This window comes from Rattus norvegicus, chromosome 6 (assembly GCF_036323735.1).
Source record: "Rattus norvegicus strain BN/NHsdMcwi chromosome 6, GRCr8, whole genome shotgun sequence".
NCBI classification, from domain to species: Eukaryota; Metazoa; Chordata; class Mammalia; order Rodentia; family Muridae; genus Rattus; species Rattus norvegicus.
Window position 1 is genome coordinate 11,755,895 of NC_086024.1, and position 22,020 is coordinate 11,777,914.

General features: G+C 44.6%; 1 protein-coding gene and 1 long non-coding RNA gene across 11 annotated transcripts in view; one reads left to right on the forward strand and one right to left on the reverse strand.

Annotated features, from left to right (window-relative positions):
- The first annotated feature begins 1,672 nt into the window (after positions 1 to 1,672).
- LOC102546644 (uncharacterized) lies at positions 1,673 to 10,029 on the forward strand. 5 transcript variants are annotated; one of them, XR_005505629.2, is made up of 3 exons: positions 1,673 to 1,699; positions 8,446 to 8,564; positions 9,740 to 10,029. It is a non-coding gene; the product is annotated as an uncharacterized LOC102546644 (long non-coding RNA). The 5 variants fall into 5 exon arrangements; XR_001838273.3 differs by lacking the exon at positions 1,673 to 1,699 and adding an exon at positions 7,346 to 7,592; XR_005505628.2 differs by lacking the exon at positions 1,673 to 1,699 and adding an exon at positions 7,347 to 7,770.
- Positions 10,030 to 16,285: 6,256 nt separating this feature from the next.
- The window catches only part of Foxn2 (forkhead box N2), a 46,572-nt gene continuing 40,837 nt past the window's right edge, over positions 16,286 to 22,020 (reverse strand). For all 6 annotated transcript variants that reach the window (NM_001399771.1, XM_006239738.4, XM_237502.10 and 3 more), the window contains exon 6: positions 16,286 to 20,265. In NM_001399771.1, coding sequence (NP_001386700.1) covers positions 19,745 to 20,265 — 521 coding nt within the window. In that variant the 3' untranslated portion in view covers positions 16,286 to 19,744. The remainder of the gene's footprint in view (positions 20,266 to 22,020) is intronic.

Consider the following 22,020-nt stretch of genomic DNA (forward strand, 5'->3'; position numbering starts at 1 on the left):
GACTTCATTTATTACATGCCAACTAGTTGCTGTTTTAATAGAAATTCCACAACATCCCAGTAAATTATCCCTCCCTGTGGAAAATTTTGATGCTATTTTTGCACCTTATTTACTTGCAAAATAAATTTTACAAATTCCCTTCCGTTTAGCTTTTATGAGATTACAGTCTCTGTTATTTAGAATGAGCTACGTGCAGTAAATGAGCTTTAAAAAGGGAATAGAAATGCCATTCTTGCAGTTAAATATTTGGGACGGATGACAGCATTCCTGGACAGACAGATCCAAGCCAAATGGCTTGGCTAACAGAAAATGATCATTTGAGTAACTGCTGGAGCGTTATAACAAGAGCAGGGCGGAAAGCAGCACAGTAACAATAATAGCGATGTAAGTTATAAATGTGCTTTCTGCGTGCTCCCGCAATTTGTCCTAAAAAATGTCTTTAAGAAAATCATTTACAAAATGCCTCCATTGCTACGTCTGTAGACAAGGAAGCACAGGCTTGCCCACGTCATACAGCCCTGTCTCTTGCCTTTGTCCATTTACCACACTGGGAAAGCCTTACAGGGAGCACAGCGGTCCGGGGTTTCTGCACGTCCCAGACCCAAGGCCAGGGCTCTTGGCAGCTCAGAGGAAATCCTCCATAAGCAGTTCCACCTGGGCATGGATGGTACACTTCTGTCATCCTGGCACTTGAGACACGAAGGCAAGATGATCAGGATTGCAGACCAGCCAGCGATATTCAGGAAAGATCTTGTCTCAAAAAATAGAGGGGTTGGGGATTTAGTTCAGTGGTAGAGCGCTTGCCTAGCAAACGCAAGGCCCTGGGTTCGGTCCCCAGCTCCGAAAAAAAAGAAAAAAAGAAAAAAAAATAGAAATGGGGCTATGAGGTGGCTGGGGGAGGGGTGGCGCTTGCTGCCTGGCCACCCTGGCCCATGGGGCGGGCAAAAGAACAGAATCAACTCCTAGTGCTGGCCTCTGGAGTGAGCCCAACACAAAAGTCTCTGTATGCACAGATCTCCAGAGAAAGCAGAAATGCTAAGCACTCGGAAGCCTTTCCAATGGGAAAGATGAAAACCTGTTCTTTGATCGGAAGAACGGGAAAAGCTGAGAACTGGAAGTGATCAATAGCCCCGTGACCCTCATTATCTGCTGGGCCAGGCCATATCAGGCTCCCACAACCGGGACCCGAGGTGGCCAGCAATCTGAGAGACCCTTACAGCCCAGGCTCCCCAAAGTCCCACAACCGGCTCTGCAATATCTATAGTCTAAATGACCCTTATAGCCAAAGGCTCCCCCAAGTTCTCAGGACCAGACGGAGGTGGCTAACAGCCCAAATGACCTTCGTGCTGTCTGTATGGCTGAGTCCATGCCAGCCTGAATCTCTAGAACCCACGTTCTTGGAAGAAATGGCATGTATCCTGAGTTGAGTTTCAATGTAAATATGTCTACTTGGGTGAATTATTGGGATTGTACTATACCGGGAAACTCTTTTCTCCCAAATTTACTGGGCTCACGTATGTTGGGAACAAACCATCCAGTCTGAGATTCTTCAGAAGTCTTGATCCAGGTTAACAAAGCTGATCTGACTTCCATTCTCTTCTCACTTTGCTTCTCTTCCTGACCCCTGCAGACCCCTCTGTCATTTGACCACCACACACATGCTGTAGAGTGCATGACACGTACACGGGAATGGGAAAGGGTAAGTACATTCTAATTTAAAACTTGAAAAAATTAAGCCAGATGGTGGTTTCACACACCAGCAACCTCAGCGTTTGGGAGATAAAGGCAAGTGGATCTCTGAGTTCAAGGCTGGCCTGGTCTACAGAGCGATTTCCAGGAGAGCCAGAGCTACATAGAGAAACCTTGACTCAAAGCACCAAACCAAACCAAAAGTACAACAAAAACAAAAAATGTCAAAACAAAACAAGAAACAAGTTTAAGCTAGAAATGACTGAAGCTGAAGATTCACAAAGGAGCTGCCAAGTAAGGGGTGATGGAGTGTTTGTCTAGTAAGCAGAAGGCCCTGGGTTTGTTCCCAACACCTGAACAAAATAAGAAAGAGGAAACAACAAGCCATGGCTCTAGAGCAGGAACACACACCTGCCTGGTTCACACCTGCCTGCTGCACGCACCTGCCACCTGCACACACCTGCCTGGTTCACACCTGCCTCCTGCACACACCTGCCTCATACACACACCTACCTCCTGCACACACCTGCCTCCTGCACACACCTGCCTCCTGCACACACCTGCCTCATGCACACATGCCTCCTGCACACACCTGCCTCCTGCACACACCTGCCTCCTGCACACACCTGCCTCCTGCACACACCTACCTCCTGCACACACCTGCCTCCTGCACACACCTGCCTCCTGCACACACCTGCCTCCTGCACACCTGCCTCCTGCACACACCTGCCTCCTGCACACACCTGCCTCATGCACACACCTGCCTCATGCACACTTGCCTTGTGCTTGTGTTTGTGGTGGCCCCTGCTGGGGAGTGGCCACAGCTGTCCACCCTTCACCTCCTCCTTTCTGCACTTGAACACAGTTCACAATGAAGGGTTTTCCAGGAATGAAAGTTTCAAAGAGAAGCTGGAACTGTGCGTCTGTCAGTCACAGGGTTGGTCATCAAGTGTACATCCTCATCCTCACAAAAGGAGATCTCTGCTGCTGTTGCATTTCTGTTTTCAGCAACTGTCATCTCCATATAGTCACTGTCAGGACAAAGGGTAGGCAGGGGCACTCTGGCCGTGTGTCCCAACCTGAACAGAAAGTAGTGGCGACTTACTGAGGAAAACAAAGGCTTGTGGAGTCAGCAAGCATGGATTCTTGTTTGTTTGTTTGTCTCTCTTCTAAGCTCAGAAACAGTTGATGCACACAGCCCCTGGCATGTGTGTCACTGTGTAGACTTGCAAGCAACACTGTGGGTTGGATGGAAGAATACGGCAAGATTTTAACAGGTTTGGGGATTTCGATGAAGAAGCAGACACTAAGAGGTTAACTGGTGTGCTCAAGGGAAGGAAGCAGCTTCAGCCCAGAGTCTGCCCCTGTGGCTTCTGGCTATCTGCTGCCTAGCCATCACCCGGGTTCTGTGTGCCGAGGTCCCTGAAGGGAACAAGACCCTGGGCTTACAGTTCTTTCTAGCCCCATGCTGGGCTGGGGCCAGGCTGCATGGGAGACACTGCTTCTTTGTGCTGCCCTCCTTGGCACAAGATGAAATCAGGTGGTCCTCCTTCTTCCTGCTCAACGTCGCCAAATCCATCTGAACACATTTCCTGTGCACAGAGCCAACTCAGCAATTATCTGCTCCAATTAAGGACATCGAGCTGTTAACTCAGCCGTTCCAGTGGGCTGACCAAGGCGAAAGGCAAGGCTGATGATTCTGGCCTGCAGGTCTTCCAGTGACCCTGGGCATGTTGCTTTCCCTGGTATTCCTTGCCTGCCCCAGACAACCTAAGAGGCTACTCTCTCATCCCTTCCCGTTCAGAGTCCCTGGTCTCCCTCCCTTCTCATATTGATCAAGTTCTGTCCTTCCTTCTCAGTCTGTGGCCATGGGTCCACTCAGATGCAGGGGATACTAAAGGATACCACGAGTGAATTAGCTCATACAGGACCTTGCCTCTGAGGCATCTTCCGTGTCAAAGCTGCAGCCCATGCTTGCCACAGAGGAGTGTAGAAATCAGGCCTGTCTGGCTCTGTGGTGCAGACTCTAGACTCAGCTCTCAGTTGTCAGCCCTTTCTGCTTCCAAGTGCCACAGGGCAAGTGAGGAGAGGCTGGGACTGCCTTCCCTATAGCACTCAGGACTACAGGCACCACAGAGGCCTATGCTCTCTCTACCTGAACCCCTACAGCAGCTATGACGGTGAACCCAAAAGCACAGACAGTGTAACTATCCGTGTGCTCCCTCTCTGAATTGTACTGTGCTTCTCTGGAGAGATCAGAAGACAAATAAAGGACATGACCATTTCTAATCCAGCAAAACGCCTCTTGTGTACGCAATCCTATAAGGTAGGATGAAGGATTTGACCACTCGCTCGCCCTGAATGGCCAACTCCAAAGAGAGACTAACATAAGTGTGTTATATAGGAACCACTGCCAATGTAGATGTCACTTTGCGGGTGGGGAATAAACCCTAATTCAGATTCAAAGAAACAAGATCCAAGATTTCTTTGTTTTGTATAAAAGTCAAATTCCCAGAAAATTACACACTCATTACCACGCAAAAAATTATTGTGCTTATGCATATATAAAATGACTATATGGTATATTTATAAATATATATCACATATGTGTGTGTTAGATTCAAAGCACAATTAATTATAAACATTTTGCTATCACTGTTGTGTTTAAACCTACATGAAAGTAAAACAGAATATCCTATATTTACTGAATGTAAGATATTACTTTCGTTGTGACAAAAAATATATAACCTTCCTCCCTCTCAAAATGTCCAACACCCGTCTAATGTTCTTCAGGGAACAACTGCTTAGACAAGGTAAGGTTTTGCTTTTCTCACAAGAAACATAAACTTATGAATGGAGAGTCTTGGGCTGGTTTTATCTAAGCTTTTCACTGCTTCTCTTTCCATTCCTAGACTCAAATTTCATCTTCAAGTTCATAGCTACAGAACAGTTGCTAAGGCCCCAGCTCCTGTGTTTGTAATATAGGAAGGAAAAGGAGAAAGAGGGGAAGAGGAGGGCGTGGGAAGGAAGGAAAGAGGAGGCATGGAATTCTCACCTAAGAACTCTCTATATCCCACGGGCTGTCCCCATGCTCAAAGTCAACCTGGAAACATGGTACTCCACTCGGGGCACTGCTCTCTGTAATATATTGGGTTATGCAGCAAGTAAGAGGGAGGGGACACTGGGTGGGCGGCTGGTCCCCTCTGTGGCAGTGCTTTACCTACTGACGGTGCCTGGGAACAGCAACAACTGAAAATGCTAAGAGGGACTGGAGAGGTGGCCCAGCAGTTAGAAGCTCGGGCTGCCCCTGTACAGTGTGACTCCCACTACTCGCACAGCTGCACACCAGCTCACAACTACCTGTAACTCCAGTTCCAGAGATCGAAGGCTTCTGGAGGTACCAGGCACACACATACTACACATTTATACGGAAAGGTAAAACATTCATTCACACACATAAAATAGCGTGAGCTTTTAAGACAGAGTTAAGCAATGTTTTGGATGACTTAGTTCCAGCGGTGTGTGTGAGCTTCCCTTTTTTTTTTTTTTTTTTTTTTTTTTTTGGCTACTCATCACAATGATCTATTCTGTCGAGATCCTGATTCTAAGCAAATCTGGAGAGGACAAACCACACTGAAAACAAATGACTCAACCCAGGACCCCAACCCTTCGAGCCCCATGAAAAGAAACATGCCCATTTCAAATGAGAAGAAGCAAGATGGCAGTGGTTTAGAGCGGCACACTGAAGCTAGTCAAAGAACCAAATAGAGATGGTGTCGACGCCAGGGAGCATCACAGATGCGTCTTCCCTGCTGTGTTTCTCACCCTGTGTGCAGCTACTTGAGGTGAAACCCATGCCCTCCCTTCCCGAGAGAGCTGAGTCCAGGACTGTGCGGAGAGGCGGTCACTGTGCTAACGCGTGTCCTGGCGTGTAGAGGGACCTGTGCTAACGAGTGTCCTGGACGTGTGCTAACGCGTGTCCTGGCGTGTAGAGGACGTGTCCCCGACAGTGTGCAGCACTGCATGCAGCATATGCTCCACACACAGTTGCCTTCTGCCCTGGGACTCTTCCTTGGGCGGCAGGAAGAGCCTGCTCCCTTCAGAACCCACTCTCTTATGTGAGGAGTTAGTCACTCTGTGTCTTGTACGGCCTGGGGCTCCATATTTTGTTTCATCCAGTCACTTTTGCCCTAGAAAAAGTTACTGAAATATGGCATGCGTGTTTACTTTTAACCTTTCAGAAATCCTATGTGGATGGAAACTATAGCAAATTCTTAGAGCTTAGAAATATTTGGAAATATGAAAAGATAATAAACATACTCTCTATGTTTGGGAAAAAAAATTTAAATCCCTCCAGAGCACAGTTTGACAATAATTTTCAACAATGTTTGCTTTCTTGTTTTTTTTTTTTTTTTTGTTCGTTTGTTTTTCAGTTTTGTTTTGTTTTGTTGCAGGGGTAGGGTGGGTTTTTGTTGTTGTTGTTTTGTTTTGTTTTGTTTTGTTTTTTTGTTTTTTTGTTTTTTTTTTTTTTTAGATGTAATAAGCAAAGGCGAGGTTTATTACGGAGATCTATTACGGGGATCTCCGGGTCGACACGTATCCTGCGCAGGAGACAGAGGTGTCGACCTTGTTTTGTTTTTTTGTTTTTTGGGTTTTTTTTTTTTTTTTTTTTTGAGACAAGGTCTTGCTGTGTAACTCAGCCTAGCCTGGCACTTGCTGCTATCCTCCTGCTTCAGCATCCTGAGTTAGCATTACTTATGTGAGCTACTGGAGTTTTCATAAAACACTGAGGACATTGGAAGTAGCCATTTCTCTTTTATAATTTATACTGAGAAGATAAAGGCATACAGTAAACAAGAATGTGGAAATAGCTGGGGGTGGTGCACACACCTTTAATCCCAGAGCTTGGGAGGTAGGCAGATCTTGGCTTTGGGAGGCCAGCCTGGGCTACAGGGTGAGTTCCAGCTAGAGCTACACAGAGAAAACTCTGTCTCAAAACAAAACAAAACAAAAAAACCCAAAAACAAAAAGCAAATGTAAAAGTAAAAATGTTTGTTAGAACTGGTTTCTGATAATGGAAGGATTGGGAGTCACCTGATGTGATTGCTTCCAGTGTGTACTAAACAATGAATAACTGTTGTACCTTTCGTAGAAAGCACTGCACAGTACCTTTGTGGTCTACCAGCTGCCTGCTGGAAGCCAGACAGTAAACAAAAGGATATATTAGCAGATAAAACCACGAGACCTCACATCCACACGTATGCCATGGTGTTATTTATTGACATGAAAATAAACCAGGTACAACCAGGACACATCGGTGATCCTCCTGAGGAGGCAGAGGCAAGAGGCTAGCCCGGGCTTCCTGTGAGACTCAGACCCAAACCACTACAGCGAAAGGAACAGAACAATCAAAAAACACAAAAGAAAAAATAGGGTAAAGACAATTCACTGAGTGAAATGAAGCGAGCTGGATTACAAGTCTACAGGAACAATAGCAGCCAAGGACATTCAAAGTGTTTGTTACATCATGCTGGGAGCTTTACCCACACTAAATGGCTTCACTTAGGTGAGAAAAGGACCCCTGTGTTTAAACCTAGATGTGGTTGTTTTTCCAGTGTGTTCTAAACAATGAGGAACTGCGGTACATTCTATAGAATGTACTTCCCCTTAACCCTGCGGTCTGTCTACCGGCTGCCTGCTGGGAGCCAGGCAGTTCCACAGTGGAACAAGCTTAACTTCCCTCAGCTGAAAGGAATGCTCACCCCTCTGGCCAGCCTGCTGTCAGTGTGTACACTTGAAGACTCAGGGCCTCTCCTTGCTCAGCGCCACCTGTTCTTACACCGGTCTCTGACTTCTCAAAACTGGGTGCCGGAGAACGGGGGCTGGAGACGGACATCTATCCTGTAGGCACAGTCCTGAGACACAACTGGCTCCCATGGAAACCAGGGGGCCCTGAGGGACTCTCTCTGGTGGGGGTTTGATGAGTTGCTTCTTAGAACCTTTCTCTACGGATGTGTAGCAGTTACTTTAGTTGTTGCTTATCGCTGTGACAAAAGACCTGATAGAAGAACTTAAGGAAGGGTTAGTTTGGATTGAGAGTTCGAGGGTCGGGTTCATCCTGCAGGGAAAGGCATGGGGGAAAGAAGGAGAGGCAGCTGGTTGCACGACATCTGTTCACCTGACAGCTGGTCACCCAGCACAGTATCCAGTCAGGAAGCAGAGAGTTAAGAGTGCAGGTGCTCAGTTCACTTTCTCCAGTGTATTCAGTCTGGGACACTAGCACATGAAATGGTGCCACCCAAATTAAGTCTGGGTCTCCCCTTTTCTCCCCTCCTCCTCCCCCTCCCCTTCCTCCTCTCCTCCTCCCCTCCTCCCCCTTCCCTTCTCTTCCTCTCTCCCTCTCTCTCCCTCTCTCCTTCTCTCCATCTCTCCCTCTCCCCCTCCCCCCTCCAGTTAAGACTTTCTAGCCTCACTAGCACACCAGAGATTTGTTTCTTGGTGATTCTAAATCTCACCAAGGCCAGTCGTGGTGGCCACACTGGTAGGATTTGCTGAAGGAGGCAGAGGCAGAAGGATCATGAGCTCGTGGCCAGTCTGGGCTACACATTTTTGCATCCTCCGATCCTCACACTTTCCTCACATTTGGGATAGGATAGGGAGTTTATGGACAGGAAATTGGGAAAGGGGATAACATTTGAAATGCAAACAAACAAACAAACAAAGCTCACTGTGAAGTTTGAATTGAACCTCTTCCAGGACATCTTGAATGAGACCCACGGAGGCGGTGATTGATGCAAAAGCAAGAGGAGTTTAATCATTTCGACATGTTGGGACCACCCACTTCAAGGGGAGATGACCCTGAACAGACTCTAACAGTGAGTTATATACCTTGCAAGCGATTGGGACAGAATTCAAACAATTGAGGCAGAATTTGCACAATGGTAACTAGGCAGGGTGCTGTGTACTATGTGCATTTGGTGGAGCAAAACAACTTTCAGATCAACTCAGTGTACAGTTCAGGACTTTCAGTTGGGAGTCAGGTGGCTTGCAGCTGTTCCAGGAACTAAACCAGCTTTCTTTTCTTCCTGGAAGGGAGGGGTCCTTATGCTCAGAGGTTTGTGGTGGGAATTTTCCTACTGGACCTAACTCTGACTCTTTCATCACCAAGACTAACCACCACAGATGCTATCTCTTTGCTTGGAAGCTCTCAGTTAGCCACAAGCCAAGGGTTTCTAGCAGTCCTTTCCCCCTTCTCCCTTTTCTCTCTCCTTCTTTCTTCTCCCTTCCTTTTTCTTCCCCTCCCCTCTACTCCCTGCCCACTCAGAAGTCTTCTTGTGTAGTCTGCCTACAACAACCCAGGCTGGCTGCCTCCCTGAGTTTACCTGGCCCTAGGAAAACACATATCTTTATCTACCTCCTCCTCCTCGCCCTCCTCCTCTTTCTTCTTCTTCTTTGTCCCTGTGGCATAAAGTCCCATCTAGTCTTCACTTGTAGGTATCTTTTGTGAAAAGCAAAATTCACTCCCTAAATTCTCTGAGGGTCATCTTGGAAATTCCCCCTGAATGACCTAACTGGGATGGAGGTGTGTTCCCCCAACCTGTCCTTCTGAGGAAGGTGTGGCCCAGGCTGTTTGTAAATCTCACAGTCTTCTCTCTACATAGTTTGTAAGGGAGACATAATACTTAAATTATAGTCAGAAGTCTAGAAAAGGCCTAGCTGGATTTGAACTAAGGTGCTGACTGGGCTGTGTGTTTCTTCTGGAGACTATAGGAGAGCATCCATTTCCTGTCCTTCATAGCTTCTGGTAGCTGCCATATTCCTTAGCTCATGATTCTTGCATCTTTAAACCTGAATTGGTAGATTGTGTCTTTTATATTGTTATTCCAATGTTCTCGTTCCTGACCCTTGCCCACACTTATGAACACGGTGATTACATCCTGCCCACCCGGATGATCTACAATCTCTCTATTGTAAGCCAACAAGAAAACTTACTTCCGCACAGCACCTTCACTTCCTTTGCCATTAATAATAATATATTTACACGTTCCAGGAACTAAGAATACAGACACCTTGTTTGACACAGCCATCCCCTGACACATCCAATATGTCTCTGAGTCACCAGCCCAGCCTTTTGACAGTCTCAAAGAAAGACCAACCAAGAAAGTCCTTCAATAGAAAAGACGCGGATACACATTTGAGCATGGACTTTCATCTGTTCAGTGCGCAGACCACCGATTGGTATTTCATTACTGGTAACCCGAGCAAGCAGGCAAACAGGCCTTTCCAATCTCCAAACACAACTTTTAGTTTAGAAAATTCCAAATAAAGCAGAATAATCAATGTTCTTTTGGTTATTGACTGAGATAACACCATCTTTAAAATAGTCACAAATAAGCCAAGTTTGTGAACCATTATTTTCGTTGTGGATATTAATCACCCCCTGGATTTTTACAAGGTTTCATTATAAGAAATAGAATGTATTTTACTTAGAGTCAACAAAAGGCTCTGGGGAAGATGGAAATTCATAGAGAACTCTGAGGGCCATCCACAGCTCAGAAACGGAACATCAAATGAGCTCTTTCCTCTTCCTTCCCCTGTCCCTAGGAAAGAGCCCAGAAAGGGAGGAGAAAAGCTAGTACCACTAGCTCTATGATAGCAGTGGGCATGAATAACGCAAGGAAACTCATGTTGCTGTGGTTACCTATCTAGGTAGTCATTCGTTTAGTTCTTTACCTACCAACCTACATGAATCTTCCTGAGATTTTTATTTTCCAGAATCTACGTGGCTTGTCTGAGCCAATCATAGAGTCTGTGTGTTTCTGATCTGTTTATGAGTTTCAATGTTCAATTACATTAGAACAAATGTAATGGCCCTAGATGAGACGGGGCCAAAGTTAAAGGAAACAACCTCTGGATTCCACATGACCATCATCTCTATCAAACTCTGCACCAGCTGATTTCAGAGAAACCTGCCTACACCTTTTAATGAACCGGGGACTTATTCAGGTCTGTCTCTTGACTGCAAAACAGGCGGTGTACTAGATTACCTGTGAGGTCTCTGACAAGGTTCTTTGTGGGTTTTTTGTTTTGTTTTGTTTTGTTTTGTTTTGTTTTGTTTTGTTTTGTTTTGAGATGGTCCCTTACACTATACAGTTCAGGTTGACCTCAAACTCATGACAGTGTTCCTGCCTCCTCTTTCCAAGGGCTAGAATTGTAGGTAGGAGGCACCACATTTTGCTAGGTTTCTGACAACTTTAAGGGGTTACTTATGTGTCTCCTATTAGATCTCTCTGGACAGAACACCATGAATTAAATTGATCAACCGATTGACTCACTCATGCACACACTCTGTGCATGTGCCAGGTACTGTTATAGAAAACAGAATGGGCCCTGTTCTCTAGGACTCTATCTCACAGCAACACTCACTGGTCAGTTTATGATCTGAGCAGAACCACAGAGGAGTTCTCTTTAAGAAATCATCACCATACTATGTAACTGCCAATGGGAAGAAAATAAAGTTAAACGGCGAGGGCCCTCAAATTAACAATATAAGAACCCAGTTTCAAGAGAACCTCCATCCCCTGAAAGTTCAAACCCTAACCAAAGCCATCAGAATAAGGTGATTCTGGAACTCCAGTTAGAAAACAAGATCAGTAGTTCACTCTGGGCCTGTCCAGCCCTGTACTAAATTCAGCAGCAGAGGAGGGAGGAGGGGCAATTTTGTAGAACTTTTGTTTAGTTGTGGGGGAGCTTTCTTGTGGGCTTCAACCCACACGTCCATGCAGGGCGAGTGAGGGAAAAGGAACCTACCCTGACTGACAGACTGATCAGGGTGCCTCATGAAGCAATGCATCAGACAGACACCTGTCTGTCTCCACACTGCCCTAACCTTAGCATAGCTCACTGAGGGAGTATGGGCTGATGTCAGAGACATTCCCCGTTGTTACATGCCTTGGTATAGCCTGCCTATGTAGAACTGAAGAGCCTTGAGAAAACACCAAGGGGGTCCTGATGCTGTCACTCTTGTTTAAAAGGTGTGTGTGTGTGTGTGTGTGTGTGTGTGAGAGAGAGAGAGAGAGAGAGAGAGAGAGAGAGAGAGAGAGAGAGAGAGTGTTCTGCTGCCACCAACCACTTGGATGGAGGAGGGGATTTCCCCATGTTTCTGGGAAGCGGGACCAAACAGTAGCAAACAGTAGCATTTCCTATCAGGCCGCTGCTGCGGTGCTGAGGTTGTGCTGAGGTTGCCGCCAGTTCAGCCCCAGCCTGCACAAGGGTTAAGCGCCTTAGCTTTCTCTTTCACTAAGGGCTGCCTCTTGTTGCCTAGTGACTGCTGCTGCATGGCTCCTTGCTGTCACTCAGCTTGTCTCCAGAGTTATCCTCTACCCTCATAAAGAAGGTTATGATTGGACAGAGGTGACATCATAGCAGGGGAAGGAACTGCATTGCTTTGTCAAGACAGCACCAATAAGATGACCCAGAGGTTGGTGGCAGCGTGTTCAGATTCCTTTGTTTTAGTGTCTTTCACACTGAGCTAACAGATTCAGTGGACATCCTCCTCCATTTCTTGAAGTGCTAGTATTGCAGGTGTTGCTGATGGATTTTTGCCCATAAAAATATTCCTTGACACCATGCGGATTCTCTTTACACCCATTTAATCAATGCCGGTAGCCCAGCCAAAACCTTCCGTGCCAAGGACTTGGCCAGCACTGTGGGGGCTGCGGATCACAGGCAGCAAATGACTGCCTGTAGCTCATTATCAGAGCTCTGGGCTGCAGCGCTGAATTCTGAGAGACGGTTCTCCTCGGCGCTTATGTGAGGTGTCTGAAGTGCTTCGGAAGCACCCATCTCAAGGATGGGCTCAGCTTGCAGCTCAGGGCACACAGGAAGCATCCCAGGAGGAACCCCAAGGAAAAACAGTGATTAAAGTTAAAAGCCTATCTACGTTTAAAACCAAGCAGTTGGACACATCTCACACCGTTCAGACAATAAACACAGTCCTTTGGTTACTTCTGCATCTGACATCGCACATGTTGGTGCTGTTCTGAGAACCGAGCCTCACAGTCCTTACACCACGTGTACCAAATACGCAAGTATTTCAGCCACTGAAGACACCGTCTGTGCAATTGTAGGGCTTCTTGCAGCCTCATTGTGCTTGGCTGCTGAATTACATCCTCGGTTAAATGCTCTTTTCTTGGTAAATATTTAGGATCCAGCATCATCACCGCTGGTGTAATGGGATGACTGCTTCCAATTAATGCTCTATTCCAAAAGCTACAATGTCATAGGAAGCTTAGGTGAGCTATAACAAAGGCAAACCCCAGAGAGACAGAGAGACAGAGACAGAGAGAGACACAGAGAGAGAGAGACACACAGAGACAGAGATACAGAGAGAACGACAGAGACAGAGACACAGAGACAGAGAGACAGAGACAGAGATACAGAGAGAACGACAGAGACAGAGACACAGAGACAGAGAGACAGAGACAGAGAGAGACACAGAGAGAGACACACAGAGACAGAGACACAGAGACAGAGAGAGACAGAGACAGAGAAACACAGAGAGACAAAGAGAGAGAGAGAGAGAGAGAGAGAGAGAGAGAGAGAGAGAGAGAGAGAGATTATAACATCCACAAATAAAGGTCACGTGTTGGCTGAAACCCGAGAGGACTCGAGCTGCTCTGCCCAACGCTGAACACTGTTATTTCTTGCTTGAGTACCAGCTTGTTCCTAATGTGAATTGAAGCTGGTTATGCATTTCCTGAGGATATTCATCTAAAAAGGAGGGAGAGCATTTACACAGAAGCCAGGGTCACAGGAATACACTTATACTTTGAATTATCAAGCATTTTCAGAAAAGAAATATAATTTCCTTTAAAAATTCAGATTGGAGGAGGGTGTGCTGCACTCTTTTTATCTCAGTGCTCTGGAGACAGAAGCAGGAGGATCCCTGTGAGTTAGAGGCCAGCCTGGTCTACAGAGTCAGTTCTAAGACAGCTAGGGCTACACAGAAAAATTATGTCTTGAAAATACAAACTAAAACAAAACCAAACAAGGGGGCTGGAGAGATGGCTCAGCGGTTAAGAGCACTGACTGCTCTTCCAGAGGTCCACAGTTCAATTCCCAGCAACCACATGGTGGCTCACAACCATCTGTAATTGGATCTGATGCCCACTTCTGATGTGTCTGAAGATAGCAACAGTGTATTCACATAAATAAAACTAAATAAATCTTAAAAAAAAAAAACAAAAACAAAAAACAAAAACAAAAGAACAAACACCAAAAAAAAAAAAAAAAAAAAAACCAACCAAACAATCAAATAACACCCTCCCCCCACCAAGTAATTCAGATTAGGAGATGGAGTCTCTGTGGTTAACACCGCCTACTGCGCTGTCTGAGGGCCCGGATGCAGTTCCCAGCACTTACATCGTTCCTAGCTAGCAAACTGCCTGGTAACTCATTTCAAGGGGGTCCAAAGCCCTCTTCTGACCTGCAGCGAGCACCCACATACACATTTGCATATAGAAGCATATACGTATGTAAATAAATAACAAGTCTTCAGAAAAGTAAAGATAGGGACTAGGAAGATGGCGCAGAAGTTAAGAACACCTGCTTTCTTCCAGAAGACGAGGGTTCAGTTCCCAGGACCAGAGAAGTGGCTCACAAGCATCCTTACCTCCCATTCCAAGGCATCTGACCCTCTCTGGATCCTCGTGCACCAGGCATGCTTGAGGTGTACCGAGGGAAAACTCTGATTATGTAGGTTGAAGTCCACCATGACCGGATAGCCTTTGAGCTTGTCCAGGGAATTCTAAGCCCTCTCATCTGCCTCTACCTGAGGACAGTCACATAGCCTCAATTAGTTTATAAGATCAATTTCCTTCCTCCTAACAAAACCTGCTCGTTCAGACCTGAGATTCCCTAATTGCTTCCCCATGCAAATGAGGCATTCCAGGTACCCTAAGTCCCCAGCCAATGAACTTTGCCCATCCTGAAGGTCCCTACCCTCAGTCTCCCCAAACCTTATAAGCCTTCAATCACCCTAAGTAAAGTTGATCTGCCTCTGACAAGTGGTCCTGGTACGGTCATTCGTCAAGAGTACTCTCAGGACTTCCAAACCTATCCCTACACCTCACAGTCTCTGCTCCCTTTACCTTTGTGGACCAAACTGGCAGACCATCCACAAGGGTTGGGAGACCCACAGTGTACATTCATACAAAGTATTCATACATATAAAATAAAATCAATCTTAAAAAAGAGGGGAGGTCTGGAGAGATGACTCAGCAGTGGAGTGCGTGTTCTGCACTTCCACGGTCTGAGTTCTGTTCCTCATGGCCACATGGCAACTCACAACCATCTGTAACTTCAGTGGTTTGAAGCCTTCTTCTGGCTTCCTTGGGTAATGCATGCATGTGGTGCATAGACATACACACATGCAAAACACCCATACACACAACATAAAAAAATAAATCTTAGAAAACTGAAAATAGGGGAAAAAGCAGAATCCTAGAAAGCTTTCTTCTTCCTGTATAGAATGGGAAGTGAAGGGGGTGGGGGCAGGCACTGCTGCTGGGGCGAGATTCTGCCCAGCACAGTGCTCAAACTCATCGTCTGCTTCTACAAGAGATCTGTCAAAGTTGATATTACAGTCATCATTGAGGGGAGCAAGCTGGTTCCCATGAGAAAGTCAGCCTTGCCCCAAGGGGCAGCATCACCATGCTGCCGTTCCTCCCACTTTGCTCCCATCACTCCTTGTAGGTTTGCCATGAAACCTAAGAGCAACAAGGGGGCAGGCATAATAATCAGACAGTGGCCAAATGGAGTTGACCAAGCTAGTGATGAGTGCTTTTCATTCCTCCAAACATATTGAGTATGTGCTGCAGGGCACAAACTTAATCACATCATAACCTTATTTTTAACTTCTTGAGCAATGTTCATATTGCTTTTCAAAGTCGCTATACCATTTGGAATTACTCAAGACCTCTCTCTCTCTCTCTCTCTCTCTCTCTCTCACACACACACACACACACACACACACACACACACACACACACACACACAAAGTGTAACATATGTAACAAAATTTCCGCCTAGAGTAATGGTGATATCCTGTAAGACAAGTTTTTTTTTTTTTTTGGTTCTTTTTTTCGGAGCTGGGGACCGAACCCAGGGCCTTGCGCTTCCTAGGCAAGCGCTCTACCACTGAGCTAAATCCCCAGCCCCTGTAAGACAAGCTTTAACATGGCTGCTGCAAGATGATTTTGAGTTCAATGGTTGCTAGAGCTACATAGTGGGGCCCTGACAAACTCATAGCTTAAGGATTCACCATTCCTCATCTGGTAAAAGTATTTACCACAAAATCTTGGCACCTGAGTTTAAGCCCATAAAGCCACAGTGAAATGAGAAAACCAACTCCCCAAAGTTGTCCTAAGTTCCACACACGCACTTTGGTATGACTGTACCAGTGTGTCTGCAATGCACACGCATCCACACACACACAAACTACTGAAAGATCAAAATATGTAACATAACATATTAAATATAAATAGTAATAAAAGTTAAAATATTGAATACAAACAAATAACAGAAAGCACAAAAGTGTTATAAAATGATGTTTATTCTGCAACTTTATCATAATGAATTGCATATCTTTGGTAAAAATAAACTTTATAAACATTTTAATAGTCAGAGATTAGATAAAAAAACTAAATGTTTATAAGTTGTTTCTGCTATAAGCAAGGCTGCAACTGAGAAGTGGTTCACTTGTGGTTGGTCATCTGTTGGCAGTTAAACTCAGAAGTTTTTATGCTACATCAGAAAAGAGAAAACAATTTAATAACAAATTTCTTTAATCAAAAGGTTTTCTTATACTTTAGTTTAAAAATAAATAATAGTTACAATGAATGGCAATTATACATTTTATACACTATGATGGCAACATAATACTTTAAAATTAAGCACTGTGTTTAATAAAAAAAGTACAACTTTGACAATGGCACTGGCAGTTAAATGCAAAGAATAGTCTTGGGAAATGGCAGGTTTAACATGAAAACATTCTATTTTGCCTTTCAATAAATATGATTACATCATCAACACATTGGAGTAAACTTTAATCAAAACTTAGACATTTCAAAATAATAATAAAAAATCTCCATGACATATATGTAAACCAGAAAGCCTCAAAAGTTGCCTTATAGTTTTCAAAGGGCGTTCGTTAAGCTGCTGTCCATCTGAGACAACAGCCTTTGCTGCTGAGAAGGCCTCCAGTCTACAAGACACAAGTATTCCCTCAACTCTTGCTCTAGCTTTCAACTATGCTAACGTGTATTTAACTGACCATCTAGTATGAACCCTTTACAGAATGCCTCAGAAAGCGGTGACAACATGTGCTAAACTTTACAATGTACAAAGGATCTGAGTTAAGAGAAGTCGTGCTGGCTATGAGAACAGAAAAGGCTCCAAGGAAAGGGGTGATGCACCCCTGCTTTTCTACTGATTGAGGCAATATTTCATCCTAAATTTGAAAGCAAAGAAATCAACTATTTTTAATATATTGCACAAATTTCAAAGACATATTCAAGAAACACTGATTCTCTTGGCAATGTAGAAAATAAAGTTAATAGTGCTAAGACACAACTTTTATTAGGAATCCATTAAAAATGGAATTGGTTCCAACAAAATTCTTATTTTGATATAAGACAAAGTATACCTTAGCTAAAACCAGTTTAAATGATTGAAACATGTATGTTGTCCTTGGATTTCTAAGCTGTCTTTATTACACAAAGCTTGCGATTTTCTGGGAATTTCTAGCCCGTAAAATTCAGGATGACTTCCTCAACTGGATAGTTCCAAGCCATGCTTCAGGCTAAGCACACCAAATAGGCACATAATCTCCAAGAACAGCATAAGGGACCCAATCATGAAGGTTCTCCCCTTGAAGTGGGTGCCTGGGCACAGCAGCAAACGGAAAGTGAGACACTGAATCCTACAAGAAGTGCAAGTTGTTAGGGACTCTGCATGTTAGTTCTAAGTGCACAGGCACATGACGCCATCCTTGCTAATGGCTGCTGCTTTAAATAAGAGGCCACTGAAGGAGGGAAAGGAATTTAAGTTACTGCCTAAACATCAAATCTGAAAAGATCCTTCTCTTGGAGCTGAGAACAACTCTTTCCTCCTACTTCAGATCATTTTCCTGTTTGCAGAACAGCCCGCCCCCTGGCCAGGGACATCAGTCGGAACAGAATGCGGTGAGCACAACTGTGAAGGACCTCTCAGAAGGGCACGGTGAGGAGCTGCACAAGTCCATGCTATCATCCGAACTCCACCACCTCTTCAAGACTTGTACCACACTAAAACCACACTTCTGTTTGGTGTTTCATTCAGTCTGCAGTAAAAACTTTAACTGTTTTCTGAGAGATAACATTTATGAATTAGAAAAATTCCAAATTCCTCATCCTGCATTATCAATAAAAGAAAAATGTCTATATTTTAGTAGCACCAATTCCATTAATTTGGCTCTCCAAATTCAATTATAACTAACATGGATTCAGGAGTGTATCAATACTGTTATAGCTTAAGTGTGGTCACATAAGAAACATTCTTTTGTTTTTCTTATTTGACAATATTGCCCAGAAAAACATTTAGAAGTAAAAATAAAAACATTTGTCACTTTAAAAAGTCCAAGAAGATGCTGTAGAGCCATAAAAACATTTGAACGCAGGAAGCTAACCTGAGCCTGTGTGTGCACAGCAAGGGTGTGTGCACGTAAGTGAGAAAAACTCAAGGTCACTGTCTAGAATACAGGACGTATCATGAAATAAGACTAAGGTTTCTGAAAATTTCTCCCACCACTGTAAAAAAATATATATGAGTTATATAGCCTTAGTATCCCTGTTCTTAACACTATAGTCAAAACTGTCTCATATAAGCAGTTTTGTTCAAATATTTAAAATCTTAGCCAATGCACTTTTGAAATGGTAATATAAAATCTTCTAGCGTGGATTAATGGCACATACAGGTTATTACATTGCCTTCTCAAAGTTTTGTGTAAGACCCAGTTTTTCTATGTATTTTGAAATCCCTGAAGATATTGATCTCTACATCTTCCTCAGTAGGACATTTAATACTGTTTTAAATCTAACTCACTATACATTTAATTTTAACTTTACGAAGCTTGGGCAGTTCCGCCCTCAGTGACCTACTTTACTTCTGATGTCACACTCTCCCTTCACTACACTACGGTGAGAAAACAAATGCAAGCCTCTCTGCACGTGTGTCAAGACGACTGCTACTCCATGACACTCTCCGGCTGCATCCTCAGACATTTTTACTTAAGCAAGACAATGAGCAGCTAAAGCTTAAGCGCTTGCAGAGTGCTCTGGGGAAGGGCGGAGGTCCTCGAGGCTGTGCGTTAACTGTGAGGTGGGGCATTGCAGAGATGCTACTGCAGGAGCTAGTCATGAGATGAGCCTCATCCCCAGATGGCCTTCCCATGCCTTACAACTGCTCCATTCTCCACAGACCAGAGAACCTTCTAGGCACCTAGGCTCTTCCCGCTGCAGAAGAGGCCAAGCTCATGCTGCAACAAAGAACAACCGAAACAAGGTCAGACAAGCGATCCCATCTCACCCTCCTGCACTACGTCAGGAGAGAAGCACGTCAGGGAGATACCAGTAACTAGTTCACAGCAGAATGGGAAGAAAAATGAAAATCCAAGTTACCAATTTTTTAACCGATTAACAAAGAGATTTTTTCCCTACAAGTTTAAGACAGAGGCTGAGAATTTTTCTATACGAAATTTTCCAAATCTGGGAGACACTTATTCACAGAAATTATGTTGTGGGGTCCTTTATGTCAGATTTACAATTATGCATGATCCTAAGAGCAACTGTTTAAACAAAAAAGAAAAGCAACCAAAAAATATTTAGAAAGAAACAAGTGGCACGCCTCCCCCACCCTTAGCTAAAGCGGTCCATCTGATATGGCTCTGTATCCCTGGTAAAAAGTTAAGTAGAAGAGTATTGCCACACTTTAAAACAACTCCACACTATAAGCATTTCTACTTTTTCCGGTGTTTTTGACTTTGTGCCTTTGCAGTACTTATAAGGGAGCCAAGGCAGGTGCGGATTCCAGCAAGGTGGAGCAGCGACCCGGCTGCTTCTTTGAGCTCCTCATCGATCTCTTGACATGACTGTTTTGGAATCTTTTGGCCTGGCTGTCCTTTCCGAGTGCTGTCTTCAAGAGCTTGCGGTGCATAGCCACTGTCTGCAAGAGGATCCTCATCCTCAGCATCTGTCTCCTCGTCACTGTGGAAGCCTTCGCTGCCGTCACTCCCGCCATGGCTACTCTTGGGGATGAATTCATACACCTCATCCACAGAAGACAGGGAAGACATGCTAGCCCTCGATGCACAACGCTGGGCTGCCACGCCGCTGGCACTGTAGTTATGGTCTGCTTTTGGGTCGATGCTGGAGGCTGGAGAATGGCTCTCCTGCAGTTGCACAGCACTGGGGGCACTGAACGCGCTGCCGTAACTCCTCTTTTTCTGCAGTGATGTTTTAAGAGGCAGAGGCTTCTCACCTGCGGGAAACAGAACTTGTATCAGTAAGTCAGAGGTATTTGATTGTAAGACCAGACCCCTGAAAACTCTCTTTGGAGTAGGAAGAGCTTGGAATTAGTCGTTTTGTAGGATTTCCCCAACATAGTACTCTACCCACAGTCATTAGGCTGAAACGTTTCAAAACCATTTGAAAGACAGCCTGGCTTGTCCATGGAACATGAAAGTTACTTTCCAGTGTTTGTACCGGATGTCTCAGTATGAGCACACCACTGCCTAACAATGTCCTTGTAGGTGTTTACACAGGTTTTAGGTTACACAGGGACAAATAACCCTGCAGCAATCAAGCTTGTTGGACACCCTTTACACACACACACATTTCTAGGAGGGATAACAAATACAAGTTCTGAGTAAGAAGTTAAACGTATCTTAAATTCAAGTAGGGTCAAATTAACCCTGGGATGGCTGTAACAACTCCACAGTGTATGAAAACAAATCTATTTTCATATTACAATAGCAATCATTGATATTTGATAGATACTATCTTAAAAATTATTTTGCATCTCTCCATATTTTTTAAAAGATTTATTTATTTATTTTATGTGTGAGTACACTGTAGCTGTCTTCACACACACCAGAAGAGGGCATTAGATCCCATTATAGATGGTTGTGAGCCACCATGTGGTTGCTGGGATTTGAACTCAGGACCTCTGGAAGAGCAGTCAGTGCTCTTAACCACTGAGCCATCCCTCCAGCCCCATATTTCTTCTTTAAAACTCACTTTCATGGGGTTGGGGATTTAGCTCAGTGGTAGAGCGCTTGCCTAGCAAGCGCAAGACCCTGGGTTTGGTCCCCAGCTCCAGAAAAAAAAAAAAAAAAAAACCCTCACTTTCATATATTTTGCTAGCTTTTCTTCTGTCCTGTTCTTAATTTTTTTTATTTTAAAATGTTTTTATTCAAGTATTTTTAGTGTGATATGGGTTTATCACATTCTTTCCCTTTCTTAATTCCTCCCCACCCACCTCCCCACCGAACCTTATTCCCCCTCCCCCAAAGAATAAAATCATAATACAAAAACTGAAAATCACAATAGATTAACTAAACCAAACAAATACAGCAAAAGGAAAATAGAATTAAAAAAAAGCAAAGCACTACCCCTGGACATGAGGCCTACAATTGGAGAGAACACAGTTTCCCCTTTCCAGCAGGAAACAGTTTCTTGGTTAGGATGGGCCTCGGCGCCCACACCCCTTCTTAGTGCAGGGACCTGTCGGCAGTGAAGCGGTACAGCCTTTTCAGTACTGTTGTGTCTGAAAGACACCACGTTTCCTCTACCTCTGGCTCCGTCCTTCTGCCTTCTCTTCCCACAGACCAGTAGGGCAGTTGTGGGTCCTGTTTGCTGATTTCTTACTTGGTGCACCCTTCAACACACAGGCATTACGGTATTAAGCTTTTGTGTGTTATCCATAGTTAAGAAGACTTCTCCAGTTACTTCTCACTTTATTTTTTGTGGTGCTGGGGTCAAACTAGTCCAGGGCCTCGGATGTCTTATGCAGGTCTCCTAAACCCATGCTGAGCTCTGTGGCCTCCCACACTCCTCTATTTGCTCTGAGACAAGGTCTCAGGGACCCAGGGTGGCCCCAAACTTGTTGTCTAGCCTGAACTCCGGGGTTTCCTACCCCAGTCCCGGGTGCTGAGCTCACAGGGTTCAGCACGACACCTGGACTGTGCAGTTTTGTTTTTCCTCTTTGTCGTCTTGAATTACATTTGTTCATCTT